At 36.0% G+C, this 15,188-nt stretch overlaps 1 protein-coding gene across 6 annotated transcripts in view; it reads left to right on the top strand.

Annotated features, from left to right (window-relative positions):
* Nucleotides 1–15,188, top strand: part of HERC1 (HECT and RLD domain containing E3 ubiquitin protein ligase family member 1) — a 93,461-nt gene that overhangs the window by 10,052 nt on the left and 68,221 nt on the right. For all 6 annotated transcript variants that reach the window (XM_051628451.1, XM_051628450.1, XM_051628456.1 and 3 more), the window contains exons 2-9: nt 7,304–8,261; nt 9,097–9,192; nt 9,498–9,692; nt 11,233–11,544; nt 12,020–12,116; nt 12,623–12,766; nt 13,981–14,108; nt 14,989–15,133. In XM_051628451.1, the coding sequence (XP_051484411.1) occupies nt 7,332–8,261; nt 9,097–9,192; nt 9,498–9,692; nt 11,233–11,544; nt 12,020–12,116; nt 12,623–12,766; nt 13,981–14,108; nt 14,989–15,133 (2,047 nt within the window). In that variant the 5' untranslated portion in view covers nt 7,304–7,331. The remainder of the gene's footprint in view (nt 1–7,303; nt 8,262–9,096; nt 9,193–9,497; nt 9,693–11,232; nt 11,545–12,019; nt 12,117–12,622; nt 12,767–13,980; nt 14,109–14,988; nt 15,134–15,188) is intronic.

Here is a 15,188-nt window from a genome sequence, read left to right on the forward strand (position 1 = left end):
GCTGAATGTGCATGCGAAGGACCAAAAAAAATGAAACACATTTTGTGGGCAAACAGTGCTGTTACACTGTACTTTTTAAAATAGTAAGGTAATATTCCTGTCTTCCACTTTTTAATGATCTTCTGTACAACCTTCTTTTGAACAAAACAAAAAAAAATCTATTTTTTCTTGCCTTGACTCTCAAATATCTTCTAGCAGGAATTTAAGAGTTATCTGGATTTGCCGAGTGCTGTTCCTTATCTTCCTTCTCCTCCCTCAAACAGAAGCTACAGTGCATGCTGAAATCACTTTGTATAGCTTCTGTCCCATCTCTGCCTTTCTTTAATTAATCACAGCAGTCTTTCTCATAGATCCATACAGAGCACCTTCTCAGTCTTTTTTTCTTTTTTTTTTTTTAAATCTAAACCCTGGAAGGAAGCTTCCTGTTTACTTACATAAGGATATACTTATCAGCTGCATAGGGGCAGTTCTTGGGTGACAAATACAAATACCTCCCATAATTTCCAAGCTGACATAGAAAGGGAAGACTACAGACATTTAGGGAGTCATGTATGTGTTCTGTCCAGGACCATTCTTTCATGCTAAGCTGAGAAAAGGGACCTATATAAGCTTCTAAGTTCTTACTTTAAACCACATGCTAAAGTCCTCTTTTAATTGCTGTTATTATCCCTCATCCCTTGGAATATGGAAATATTTGCAAATATTTCCAACTTTTATAATCTTTTGTGTTGAAGTTGAGAGCTGGTCTTTTGTTTTGCAATGTGTTTTCCCCTCTAGTGAGTTGTTACACTGGTTTTTGAAGTTGATCAAAGCTGTCCCACTTACCTCAAAGTGAGAAGACCTAAAAATTTCTTGGTTTCCAGAAGCTGTAGTAAAAATCTGAAAAGCAAAAAAACCACCCTGTTCTTAAGAGATTTGACAGCCTTCATATCTGAGCCAGCCAAGTGGATTTATGAGAACTCTTTAGTATTTGCTTTGTTCCCCTTCTAGAACAATCTACATTTTCCATAAATAATTTAGGAGGAGGTGGTAAGTGGCTGGAAAAATTACAGTTCCTTTCCAGTCATATTATATCTTTTGTATAGCACATGATATAAACACAAAAACACTTTTACATAATTTCCCCTATAATTTCACTTAGGTGTTAACTGTGATATTTTGAAGAATGACTCTCCTTTTGAAAATAAAACTTATACAGAAGTTACCTGTTTTTCAGGCACATACATGGAATACTGAAGTATTTATAGTACATATTATAAATACTGAAATATATACTTATGTAAATATAAAAATTCTGAAATATCTATAGTAGAATACCTATATATCTCCTACTCTTTTTTACATCAGGATATTGCTCATGCAGCCATACAGTCAGTGGCTTGGTGTTTGTGTATGTAAAATAAACAAGCTGGAACTAATTGCAAGATCAAGTTCCTCTTTCTGTTTCTGAGTGTTTAAATTGCTGTGGTGGCAGAGCAGTATTTATAGCTTACCATTTCATAATTTCTTTCTGTTTCATGGAAATAGCTGGTAAAATTACTTGCATGCATTTCCAGTCTTACATATTCTTATTTAAGGTACAGGGGTAGTTCTTAATTCCTTAGAAAACACGGTTTTCCTAAGTAAAAACATTTATTCTTTGTCCTATTTCATTAGTGATGTAAACTTAATTTTAATTGAAAGCTGATTTGTCCAGTATTTTGTTGTACTTAATGACTACTTGCAACAAGCCTGTCACATTATAATACACATAATTTAATAGTTGTTTTAGGCAAGCTTACATAAAAAATGAGTGTTTTAAGTGATCTGTAAGAAGTAGCTGGTGATTTCATGTTGTATTAATTCATATCTAAGAAAACTAAACTGGTTATTTTAAATTCTTAAAAAATATTTAGGCCACTAAAGTCTGCATTCTCTCTGTGCAATGTGACAACTTTCCTCTTTTTCTTTATATTTTAACTCAAAAAAATAAGATCTTACATGTATTATTACTAGCATTTACTCTGTCTTGCTGACTAACACTTACAGGCTCATAGTTAATTTTTTTTTCTTAGATGCAATAAACAATTTAACAAAAACCTTTAAAATAATCATATAATAGGTGAACAAAAATACATGGAAAAAGTGGAAATTAAATTTTTTGCAAACTTTAATTCTCTCTGAGTTCTTGGCCATGTGAAAATGCATGTCAACCATTTAATTATTATAATTTCATAATGCTTATAATTGCTTGTTAGTTGATTTATTTAAATTTGAAATGCAGCCTGTTATCTTCTTTTTATGCTTGCTAATTATTGCATGATATGAAGACTTCATCCTGAGCTTAGAATATGAGGGTTAATGGCATGAGGTAATTTGTATATTTGATGTTAGTTTGCTTACATAATGGGTAAAACCATGAATAGACCAGAAGAGGCTGCCATTTTGTACTTCTGTGCCTGAAAACTCAGAATTTGAAACACAGAGAGATGCTCATTCATTATGCAGTGTGATGTGGGTTTGGGTTTGGGTGTATTTTAAATGGTGGACTGATAAAAGGAAATGGAACCTTAGTCTATGCTGCAGGTAAGTTCTCGTAACATTTGAAGAGAGCTCTCAAGCATATTTTCTAATTTAAATTAGACTCTACACTCCCCTTAGCTCAGGAAAAAACCCAACCCTTGATTATGTTGCTCTTGTTCTCACAGGTTTCATTTTGAAGTTCTCCTCATTCCCGTTTATGTGATGTAAGAGGAAAAGCCACCAGTTAGTGTCTCAATGGGAGTGAAGGTTTTAACTAGCAGCTTTGGCTGTTCAGCAGCTTGCAAATATTCCAGTAGAGTATCTGAGCCTTTTTTCAGTTCAGTTGTAGAGTCTGCAACACAGTCTGTGACTCACAGAGTAGTTCAGCATTATTTTTCCCTGAGCTTTAACAGTAGTTTCTAAGAGGGTGGTGGACACATGCCTTTTTTTATCTTCTGTTTGGCAGCAGTTCTTTCATTTTGGAATTGCAAGTTGGTAGATTTCTGAATCTTGCTCATAGCATTTGTTAATGGAAACCACTTGTGTGGCAGGTATGAAGTTGGATGAGAAATAACCAAACTCTTTTGTCCAAATATTGTTTGTAAGTTGACATTTGACCTTGCCCTGGGTTTTGCTGAAGGTAGTCTCATGCTTGTTATCTTTGCTTTACTTTCCGTGGTTGTTCTTGTTTACTCCTGGTGTACCAAAGTTACACTGGCTACACTTGATTAGTATTTCCACTTACTTAAATGTGTTTCTGAATTTTTTTTTTTTCCTCAAACAGTTAACTCTTAGGCAGAGGTTTTCCTAATTGGTTTCTAACTTCATAAAAAAAGAACTTGGAATTCTAAGTTAGCAAACAAGTTCTGAAGGCAGTCTTCAGTTATCTTTAGATCTATTTTACTGCAGCTCAAGTTGCTGCCAGTGCTATTTTGAAAAAAAAAAATCTATATCCAGGATACATAGAACTGTTTTTTTTTAGGGTTTGATTTTTTTCACTTTGTCCGAACTGTTCCCTAGAGTAAGCTTTTAAATAGGTGTTTAAAGTCCATTTTAGCTGACTTAGATCAGCAGCAGTAAAACATATGTGGGCATTTACTCCCCTCAGATGGCTCTTTGCCCAACAGGAACTGTGGTTCCAAAAGATATGACAAGTGAGTTGTGTTGCAAATTCTCACTATTTACTTCTTTTTGCTGTTGTTGTGAGGAGGAGAAAACAAGGACTAAGGGTAGGAGTGCTGGGCTTTTTTGGTCCATGTTTTCCTAATGTGAATAGATTTTTTTGCACCTGGTGCTGAACAGATACATTTTTATATAAAGTAAAATTTAAAACCTTTTTCTAATAATTCCAATTTTAAAACTTTGTTATGTATCTGGAAATTATGTAGTTATGTTCAAGGCATCACCTTGGTTAAATCCTAGTTTCTCTGAACCAGCGAGAGCTGTTCACTTGGAAGATTTGGAGGTTTACTACATGTAAAATGTTGACTAGAGATTTGACAGTAGGATAAGTTATTTTTGGGTTGCTCTCTACTAGCAGTCCCAAAATATGAAAATATAAGTGCATAATAAAATGTGATATGGCTGGTTTTGACATTGCAATAATGTTCCTCCATAAAAATATTTTTGGTGTGTTTGTTTGTTTGTTTGTTGTGTTAAAACAGAAATCCCATGAAGTTCTGGTAACTTTGAACTCTGAACTTTGAATTCAGATATTTTAAAAATGGTCCAGTGCTGAAATGCTTTTATAAAGATGTTGCTATACATTTAGACTGTTTTAGGTTTGTACTGCTGCTGATGAAAGGAAAGTACTTCCTTCCTCGCTTCTTGTCACATGTTTGTGCCTTCTTTGGATGGTTGGTGGTGCTAGAGCTGGCCCAGCTGCAGAGCTGGGGCCTTCCTCACTGCCAGCTGACCGTCTATTCACGAGGTCTTTCAAAGGCAAATGTGTTTTCCTTTTGCCTGCACTTAATAAGAAATGAGATATCCTGGCACATGCTCTGAAGCAATGATAAACCTTGTATTTGTGATCCTCAGACAAGGAGCTGGAGGAAGTAAACCCTAGGTATAAACCGTGCTAGCTGTTGTTACCTAGTTTCTGGTTAACTACAGTGATACTTAGTCACTACACCTATATGCCACACAGAGACACAGAGTATTTACATTTGTATTCAGAGAGCATTTTCAGGATTACGTGAAGTCAGCTTGCTGCCATCAGTGTGTCCAGTCAAATGGAATGTTATTTTCAAAATGAAGTAATATACTTCTTTTGAAACTTACAGCAGGAGAGTGCAGGAGAGTAAGTCACTACTAAGAGCTCCAGTTTGAACTTCAGTCTCTGTTTTTAGAGATGCATACAAGGGAAGGAAAAAAATCTATCAATCAGTTTTCAGGAAAAGGAGCAATATTTGTTCCTTTGAGGTACATGAGCAAATTTTGAAATTTTAATGAAGAACATAAAGCAAATTAATAACTATTTAAGGAACTTCCTAATGTAGTAAGATCCCCAGGTGTTGCCTTTTGAGAGGGTGCTGACTTTGACCAGAGTTTGGAAATTTAGAAATTTGCATTAATTTGCCTTACAATTGCAGTTCAGATCAAATAGTAGTTAGCAAATCCTTTCTTCCTGACAAACGAGAAAATGTTGCCTTTGCTTCCTGAACAAGGTCAAGGTCCTGGATGTAGTAATACTTATCTGTGTCACTTGGAGGCTGAGCTGTCCATGTGTTTTGCAGTATGAGTAAACAGATGGTGTCTAGTATGAAATGCAAAGAATGCTCCCTGCCTCTGAATGGTAAAAGTTGTGGGTCCAGTTTTTATGTGACAGACGTGTAAGGTATTTGTCTGCTGCAATATACCTGAAGTTACTTGGGTGAGGCTCAAATTAGGCTTTTGATGAAAGTTCTAATCTATTTTAGAGAAAAATCGTTTGGAATAAAATCAGGTGTTTAATGGCACAGAATCGTTTTGTTTTGTTTTTGGCAGATTTATTGGCAGACGAACTGTAGCTTAGTTCTCTTTTTTTTTTTTTCTCTAAGTGTGAAATGTCAAGTCTGAGAGAGGACAAAGTTGCGTTTTATGTTATCCATTGCCCTACAACCATTACAGCTGTAGTAAGCACATGCTCTCGCTAGATGGCAGAGGGATTCCCTCCACCCCCCCCAGATTTCGTTTCAAATTAGATCAAAGAGGGCTCAGGCTATCAAAGAACACAAATCCCTCCTTCAGAGTATTTTATTATTTTTGGTCAAGTTGTAATATGGTAGAACTTGAAGGCTCAAAGAACAGAAATTGGTCATTCAAAACCTGTGTAACCCATAGTTAATGATTATAAAAGAGGGGTTAAACAAATATCTTTTGTGCAATAGGAGGTAAAGCATTTGTGGGTTACTTTAAACAACACTCCTTTTTAAAAGAGCAGTTTGAAAACACTTCAGTACTAGACATCCAGCTGTCTAATCCAACTGGTTAGCATTTTATAAAATTGTGTAAAAGTAGTTTCCTTAGCTAACCTTCCTTAATCATGCTGGAAGGGTTTGCTAATGCTACTCAGGATTGTATTTTCTTTCATAATGACCAGTGATCCTTGGTGATTCACTGGATTCTTCTGCTTTTGAATATCCAAATAATAGATTCTCTAATTACAGAGAACTTCTTACTTCATAGCTGTATAAACTTGCATGTTTCACTATTAAATTTCAAGCTATTCATCTTACTGCTTCTCACCTACATAAGCTTCTTCCCATGTGGCATGCTCAGCTACAGTGATAGAGGTACTTTTGCACTTTCTGGTGTCATGTTCAGTTTGAAAGCTGATACACTCAAATTTCAAAAATGCCCAATATTCTGTAATTTAAGTGTAACCTTTCCATCTGTTGATTTATTTTACATTTTGAATTTTAAAACTGGTCACAAAAATATAATCCCATCTAATTAATTATAAACCTTGAAATGACTTTTTACTTAAGCCAATTTAAAAAGTGGTTTAATATAAAAAATTCCATTTTCACACATGGATTTTGTATCTGAGGTTTTATATATAAATTTACTCAGTGTAGTTGTAACGTGTATTTGGCTCTGAAGAGCCTACTGGCTGAATGAATAGCATTCTACATAATGTGCCACTCTAGCAGCCAAGCCTCTCTCCTGGTTTCCCTGTAGTATTCTGATGCAAATTGTGAGGAGATTCGTAGCTTTGCCTTAGAAAGGGGAAGGAATGGCTTGTGACAGCAGGACTTGAAAGTGGACTTGACAGGTTGAGCCCTTAGTTATGACCAGAATTATTAGTGTCTCGTGTTATAAAAGAAAGGTTTGCACTGGTACTTCATTCACTTGTACACAGTTGTGCATGATCTTGTGCATTTTTTGAAGTCTTTATCCTCAGTTTTGCTGTCTGTAAAAAGAATGTTATTTTTTCTAGAGCATATTAGAAGTGTATTTTCACAGAAACACGGCAGAATTAAATCTGTCTTGTGTAAGTTGCCATTTTAGAAAAAGCATACTTAGACTGAAATTCTCACATCTTGTTACGGAAGTTGCACAAACCTGTTCCTTGTTTGTTTAAAATGAAGATAAAAATTCATCTGCAAAATGTCCTTTTTATACTGCTCCTAAACTATTCTGTTAGTATTTGATCTGAATTCCAGGTTGCAGTACTTACATGGGTAAAATGGTGGAACCTTGTTGATTATCTTTTGCTACTTCCTTTATTAAAGGATTATTAGGATTTGTCCTACTGTGAGTGGAAAGTTCTGTGTAAAATATTGCACACCTATTTACATTTTTTTTTTTTCATCTTCAGGACTGATGGCAAAGGAGTGAAAACCAACATGGCAGCGATGGTCCCGCCTGTGAAGCTGAAATGGCTTGAACATCTAAACAGCTCCTGGATCACAGAAGACAGTGAATCTATTGCAACAAGGGAGGGAGTTTCTATCTTGTACGCTAAGTTAGTCAGCAATAAAGAAGTAGTGCCATTGCCCCAGCAGGTTCTGTGCCTCAAAGGACCTCAGTTACCAGATTTTGAGCGGGAGTCTCTATCTAGTGATGAACAGGACCACTACTTGGATGCCCTTCTTAGCAGCCAGCTGGCACTGGCAAAGATGGTTTGCTCAGACTCTCCATTTGCTGGAGCACTTCGAAAACGTCTCCTTGTGTTGCAGCGTGTCTTCTATGCACTTTCTAATAAATACCATGATAAGGGTAAGGTGAAACAACAGCAGCATTCACCAGAAAGCAGTTCTGGTTCAACAGATGTGCATTCTGTCAGCGAACGTCCTAGGTCCAGTACAGATGCACTCATAGAAATGGGGGTTCGGACTGGATTAAGCTTGTTATTTGCACTGCTAAGACAAAGTTGGATGATGCCTGCGTCAGGATCTGGCCTCAGTCTTTGCAATGATGTTATCCATACTGCAATAGAAGTTGTGAGCTCTTTACCACCTCTATCTTTAGCAAATGAAAGCAAGATTCCACCAATGGGGTTGGACTGTTTGTCACAAGTAACAACTTTTCTTAAAGGAGTAACAATTCCGAACTCTGGGGCAGACACTTTAGGTCGTAGGTTAGCTTCTGAATTGCTTCTTGGTTTGGCTGCTCAACGAGGTTCCTTGCGATACCTTCTTGAATGGATAGAAATGGCTTTAGGTGCTTCAGCTGTAGTAAACACCATGGAGAAAACCAAGATGCTGCAAAGTCCTGAAGGGATGATCAGCTTTGATTGCTTCATGAGTATATTGACACAGATGCGACGATCTTTGGTAGGTATACCAGCTTGGATTTTGATGCATTTCAAATGTAGTTGCACTCTTTACTTTAGATAATTACATAACCTCTTTACTTCAGATATCCACCAATTGCCAGTTTGCCAAATAGTTTGATTAATATGTTAAAAAGGGCCTTTTTTGTGTGTGTGTGAAATGTTTTTTATTCAGTATTCCCTTTTTTTACCCACAGTATCTCTCTTTTCCTTCCTGCCCACCCATTTCCTCATAGGTAAAGGAGATGAAAATGCCTGTGTTGTCACTTTTGGTGTTATGATCTAACTTCAGGAAAAGAATCAAGGACTTACTTGCACTTTACAGTAAAGTTCATAGTAAAAAAATTTGAAAGTATGAAATCTTTTTAGGCTTGCTTTGCTGAGTTTATTTAGAATTCAGTTTTTCAATATGCCCTGTTTCCTTGTCAAAATGATTTATTTGTTGTAGGTTTTGAACTAGATAAAAAACTAAGAGACCAAAAATTCAAAGATATGTAAACACAAAAATAATGATTACTAGTTATTTTTAAATTAAATAATAATAACTTTAAACACAAGTGACGTGCGTTTCAGAACAGAACAGTATTACAAGAAATTAACTCGAAACCCAGATATTTTCACTAAAATGAATAAACAAGAATATTTAACTAGCACTTGTAACAGACATGAAGTGTATGGAGATGTAACATCTCAGGGGAGGATGGTAATTAACTTACACTTACAGGAAGAACTTTTAATTTTGGTTGACCAAAAGAACCAGTCCCTAATATATTTTGTACAGGTGCACTGTTGCTCTGTGGAAGTATTTTTCTCACAATAACATTTTAAAATTGTAGGGATCATCTGCTGATCGAAGTCAATGGAGAGAGCCAACTAGAACATCTGATGGCTTGTGTTCTCTTTACGAGGCTGCTCTGTGTTTATTTGAAGAGGTATGTCTTGAAACAAACCTTGACTTTTAAGTTAATTGCAGTTTACTTCCCCCTCATACATCTGATTGGAGGGGGTGTGTTTGGTCCAGTCTCTGCTAAGTTATTCTGTAGTCAGAGAGGAAGGCAAAAAAAGATTTAAGATGGAGAGAAACAAAGCAATTTGGGCAAGCTAATTATATGGTGATGGATGATTTGTATTCTAGGCAGAGAATCATATTGAGAGGAAATCACGTTGCATTAAACATTGTGATTATGTGGGAAATAAATTAAGATTCTGCTGTGTAATAAATCTCTCATTTTCATAGGTTTGTCGTATGGCATCAGACTATTCAAGAACCTGTGCCAGCCCTGACAGCATTCAAACGGGTGATGCTCCCATTGTTTCTGAGACCTGTGAAGTGTATGTTTGGGGTAGCAACAGCAGTCATCAACTGGTAGAAGGAACTCAAGAGAAAATACTTCAACCCAAGCTTGCTCCAAGTTTTTCTGATGCACAGACGGTAAGTGACATTGATAGTCGTACATTGTGTGATGTATAACAGCTTCATAGTTATAGTGTGAAATTGGAATAGTACTTCACTTCTGAGTTTCAAGTTGGATTGAAGGTATGATGCTCAGAACTAATCATACAAGTTAATTTCATTGAAGGTATCTCACTACTTTTATTGATGCTTGGAATAAACATTGTTTCTTTTTTAATGACACACACAGATCAATATTCATGTAACAAGAATGATTGAATTGTCCAACTAGCTATGAAATGCATTTGTAGAGATTAATTTCCTGGCCTGTAGGTTTGGTTGGGTTTTTTACTGTTGTTTAAAAACCATCTTTAATACCCATTCTTTTTCCATTGGTGATTTTCACACCAAGGTTGCCAAAACCAAGCTAACTGCTGGCACAGCAAGCTTCATTAGCTTCGTAGAAATCATTGTACAGTATGCCCTTTCTGCTCTCAGCCACAGGTTCTGCAGTAGCAACTGAGCACTTCTGTTGATGCATGATAGAGTGGAATAGTTTGCTTTTCTGGCTTTGCGGTGTTGACTTAAGTAAAAGCATTTTTTTGGTCACTAGACAATTTAGGTACATTTTCTGAAATTGTCTATTGACGTCACTGTTACATTTAATATGCCAGTGGACTGCAGGACCAGGCATCATAAAGCAAGTGTCTGCATTCAAAACGCTTTCTTTAAACAAAACACTAATACACAAGAGTGAAATGAGTGGTTTGAATGAATGAGTTTCTCTTTTTAATCTACACTCATGCAACACATTTGTTTGATTTTCCACTGGGATAAATAATTCTTTTCTTCAACCTTTATTGATGATCTTTGTACGATTTGTCTGTATGAAGAATTTAATTCCCAGTGAATAGGGCTGTTACCATGCTGTCCACCACCTGCTTTGTGTCATTTTATGAGGTGTTCAGATTCCTGTAGGAAATCATTGGAGAGGTTAGTTGGTTTGCTATGAAGTTATTCTTCAGCTGTGCACTGACTTTCCAATAGAGGCAAGTTCTTACTTTCTTAAAAACTTTTGGTCTTATTTCTTTGATGCAATTAAAATGCATAGTCTCAAATGGTAGGGGATTTTTAGCAGTTGGCAGTTGTTCTGTAGTGTTACCACTTGGTACTGGTTAAAATTAAGCAAAACCTACTTTACTTTTCCAGGCTGTTCCTTTGTCTTTTTAATCTTAAGAAATTAGGATACCTTCGAAGACTGTCCATTTTCATCCATGAGTCTTGGAGATCTGAGGGCAGCCTGAGTTCTGAAGTCTGTAGAAGAGATGCCAATACAGGAAATAATCACTGTTTACATCCTTTACCTCAAAAAAACAGATTTACTCAAAATATTTTTCAAGAATTTGAGCTCTACTGCTTGCTGAAGTCCAGATTCTCCTTAATTTTTACATCATGCTATATGAAAGCATTATGTAAAGAAACCTGACATTTTGTTTAAAAATACAGATTTCTAGACACGTATGTGAATTATACATTTATCTAATCTTTCTTTTTTACATGTTAACCTTTTTGTCTACAGATTGAAGCTGGACAATATTGTACTTTTGTTATTTCTACGGATGGTTCTGTTAGAGCCTGTGGTAAAGGCAGCTATGGGAGACTAGGACTGGGTGACTCCAATAATCAGTCCACATTGAAAAAATTGACTTTCGAGCCTCATAGATCTATTAAAAAAGTGTCATCTTCAAAAGGATCTGATGGTCACACTTTAGCATTTACAACGGAAGGGGAAGTTTTCAGCTGGGGTGATGGTGACTATGGAAAACTGGGACATGGAAACAGTTCAACTCAGAAATATCCAAAACTTATTCAGGGTCCTCTGCAAGGAAAGGTATGTTTTGTATTGTAGAATATCTCTTCTTGTTCTGTTCAGTTGTGATGTTGTGTAAAATGGGAAATCATAAAATCTTAAGAAAAGATTCTGTGGCATTTTAGTGGCTTCATTTGAAAAGTGGCTCTGTATTTTCTAACAAGGCCTTCTCTTCCTTATCTGTCTGTGTTTTGGCCAGTGATTTAACATCCATTGATTGTACTTTTTGCTGCTGGAAGACTGGGGTGAGGGTATTATTGCATTGAATTTGCTTGTTTGACTCGTTTTGATGTAACTTTTCTCTTTGTGTACTGATTTTCACTTATCAAATGCTAAGTTGAAAAGATGGCAAAGTTTAATTGTTATGTGTACTTGCTGCACACAAGTGAACAAGTGGGTTTATGTAGACTGCTTCTGAAACTTGACTTCCATAAGCGTTTGAATTTCCTAATAAATTTGTATAAAAACTTGATTTTTATTTTTGCATGTAATATAGGTTGTTGTATGTGTATCAGCTGGATATAGACATAGCGCCGCTGTTACAGAAGATGGAGAGCTCTATACATGGGGAGAAGGAGACTTTGGAAGATTAGGTAACTTTAAAGCTTCATGAGATGCTTTGGAAAGAATTCCTGTGTCTGTTTATTATACTATACATGTATTTGCCTTCTCCTCTTATTGTATCCTCTTAGTACATATACACATTTACACAGGTGTGTGTAAATAAGTGACCGTATGGAAACTAGTGCAGAGATTCTTAAAAGATTTAATGCAGTTAATCTGCATAGATTCTACTTTTGAAAAATAGTTGAAAGCTGCCTTTTTTTGTTCATAAGACTATTTATGATTGCCACTGCCACTTAAATGGAAACACTGGGCATTTTATGTAAACTGGAATTGTAGATAAATGTGATCATGTGATGGCCGGAAAGATCTTTGAACAGGTATGAATAAACGGCTAATAATATCAAGGGTCTGATTCTAATGTGATACTAATAAAGATACTTTATGTTAAGTTTGCTAGAATGGCTTAATGTCATTCTGCCTTAATATGTCTAAAAGTTAAATTTAGCTGAAACTGTTTTTCTTTTTTCCTTAGGTCATGGTGACAGCAACAGCCGCAACATTCCAACTCTAGTAAAAGATATTAGCAATGTAGGAGAGGTTTCCTGTGGCAGTTCACACACAATAGCCCTGTCAAAAGATGGGAGGACAGTATGGTCATTTGGTGGAGGAGATAATGGTAGGTGAAAGTAACATTTTGGGAGTAACGTTACACTGTAGTCCTTGCAGTTTCCGTTTTTTTGGTCAATCAGAGAAGGATTTTAGCAAGATCTAAATGCAGTATTTGAAGTTTAACTGCAAGATGATAGACTTGGATTATAGAATGGATTATTAAGAAGAAAAACAGGTTTCCAGGGCAGAAAGCTCAGGGAATGCATAAACAATTCTAAAAAAATTATTTGCTGCTGACTTTTAAATAAACTCACTTTTGTCATGGCAATAACTGCATTCATGTACTAGAAGCTGTTGCATTTAAACTGTATCTTGGAAATACATCTCCCACCTCAGAAGTGAAGGGATTCTAAGCTTCGTTGCCAGCAGGTGCTTTGTCAAACACAAAATAATTTATTTTCTGCTGTTACTGTATTTAGTTACAGGTGGTTATGCTGCTAGATAAAAATTAAAACTCAGATTAAAACTGCTGTATTATTGCTTTCTAGTGTGAGAAGAGAGGAAACTGCAGACTACAGAAATCTCATAATCAAAACTAGCTCTGACATGCACTTACAGAGTTGTTCCCACTCCTCTGTGTCCCCCTTTCTGTAATTTCAGTTGAAAAATAAATTTTTAACAGGAAAGACATCTTAACTGCCACAACGTAGTGGTATTTGCTCTTCTGATTCAGTAAATCATTAACAATTTGGCTTTTGGATATTAATGATGTGGTACTAAAATGCTATAAGAAGCTAAACCAAGAATCAAAGCACGATACAATTTGGTTTTTCTCCTATTTGAGGAATGTTTTTCTGTCAACACACTAATGTAGTCAGGTGACAGTCCTTGATTTTGCAGTGTCTGAAAATGATGTTGTGGAGACAAATAGCTGTTAGATGAACTTAAAGGAGGAATAAGGCAATAAAAGCATTACTGTTTACACAGATGCACACAACAAAGATTTGGAAGGCTTTATTAATTAAACAGCAGGCTATGAATAGCGTAGATACATGGAATTAATATTTCAATTTGTGAACACACTATAGTAAATATGAAGTCTGAAGTCTGAAATCACTGCAGTTGGAAGAAAATAAGTTTTATAAAAATTCTGTTATGTTTTATTTTTAAAAATATACTCTAACATCTTTGGAAATCCAGAAAGAGTTATTTTGGGATACTTGTAATTGTTGTAGTTTATGTATTGAAAATACCTTTGACTTGTTTTTTTTCCTTCTGTAGGGAAACTTGGTCACGGTGACACAAATAGAGTATATAAACCTAAAGTTATAGAAGCCTTGCAAGGAATGTTCATTCGAAAAGTTTGTGCTGGGAGCCAGTCTTCACTTGCCTTGACATCAACAGGGCAGGTAGGCCAAAAGAAGCTTTCACTCAAATGTTAAAAGCTGATGAAGGTGACATGGGTTCATTTTTTCAGCATATATTATTTTGACTGTTGAGAACAATATTCAGCTAGTACTTAAATATCAGTAAGCTCTTGATTAGACATTGACTGAAGTACTGAGATCCTAATGCACTAGAGTAATTCAAAATGTGCTGAAGAGTCATGTAAAAGTACACTTTTCAGGAGTCTTGCTGAATCACAGAAAATGAATTATTTTTAGATTAATAAATGTTCCAGTGCAAAAAAGCGAATTGGCTTCAGGAACTAGGTGGGTTCTGGAAGCAAAAGACAATGATATCCTTGTAATTTTTAATGTGTTAACTGACTCAGGTGGTTAAGTGATTTAATAATTTAAAAAAAAAAAAGTGTGTATTTTAGACTATAGTTGTTAACTGAAAATTTTATTTCTAATCTAAAACATTTCAGGAGAGCTTGGAGAGAAATGTTTGGGTGGTGAATGAGGGCCCGTATTGGCATGTTGCATATCCATGTAGTAAAATAAACATTTCTACATATGTAACCTGACTGAGGCCCCACCTTCACCCCACTGTCGTTCAAAGGCAATGTTTTTTTCAAAGTATGGATTAGGAATATTGACATTACTGTAGCAGTTTCTTTTCTTGCAGCAGCCTCCCCGTTGGTGTGCTCGATGCCTGGTGATCTGGGTGGTTGGGGGGAAGAAATGTAGATGGCATGAAAATTAGAGTAATGAAAATGCCGTGCATATTTTATTGAAAGCATAGTTGCAGTTCATGTGCACGTGGTGATCACGGGCATGCTGTATGTTCATGGTCACCAGTAACTCAGATTTGATGTGCTAATATTCTGTGGTTTGTTTGCTCCAGGTTTACGCGTGGGGCTGCGGCGCCTGCCTTGGCTGCGGCTCTTCAGAGGCAACTGCTCTCAGGCCCAAACTTATTGAGGAGCTGGCTGCTACCAGAATAGTTGATATTTCCATTGGTGACAGTCACTGTTTGGCACTTTCTCATGGTAAAAAGAATAACATGTAAAAATACATAATCTTCTTGATGAAAAACAATTGCCT

The sequence above is a fragment of the Apus apus genome, chromosome 10, assembly GCF_020740795.1.
Source record: "Apus apus isolate bApuApu2 chromosome 10, bApuApu2.pri.cur, whole genome shotgun sequence".
In the NCBI taxonomy this organism is placed as follows: Eukaryota; Metazoa; Chordata; class Aves; order Apodiformes; family Apodidae; genus Apus; species Apus apus.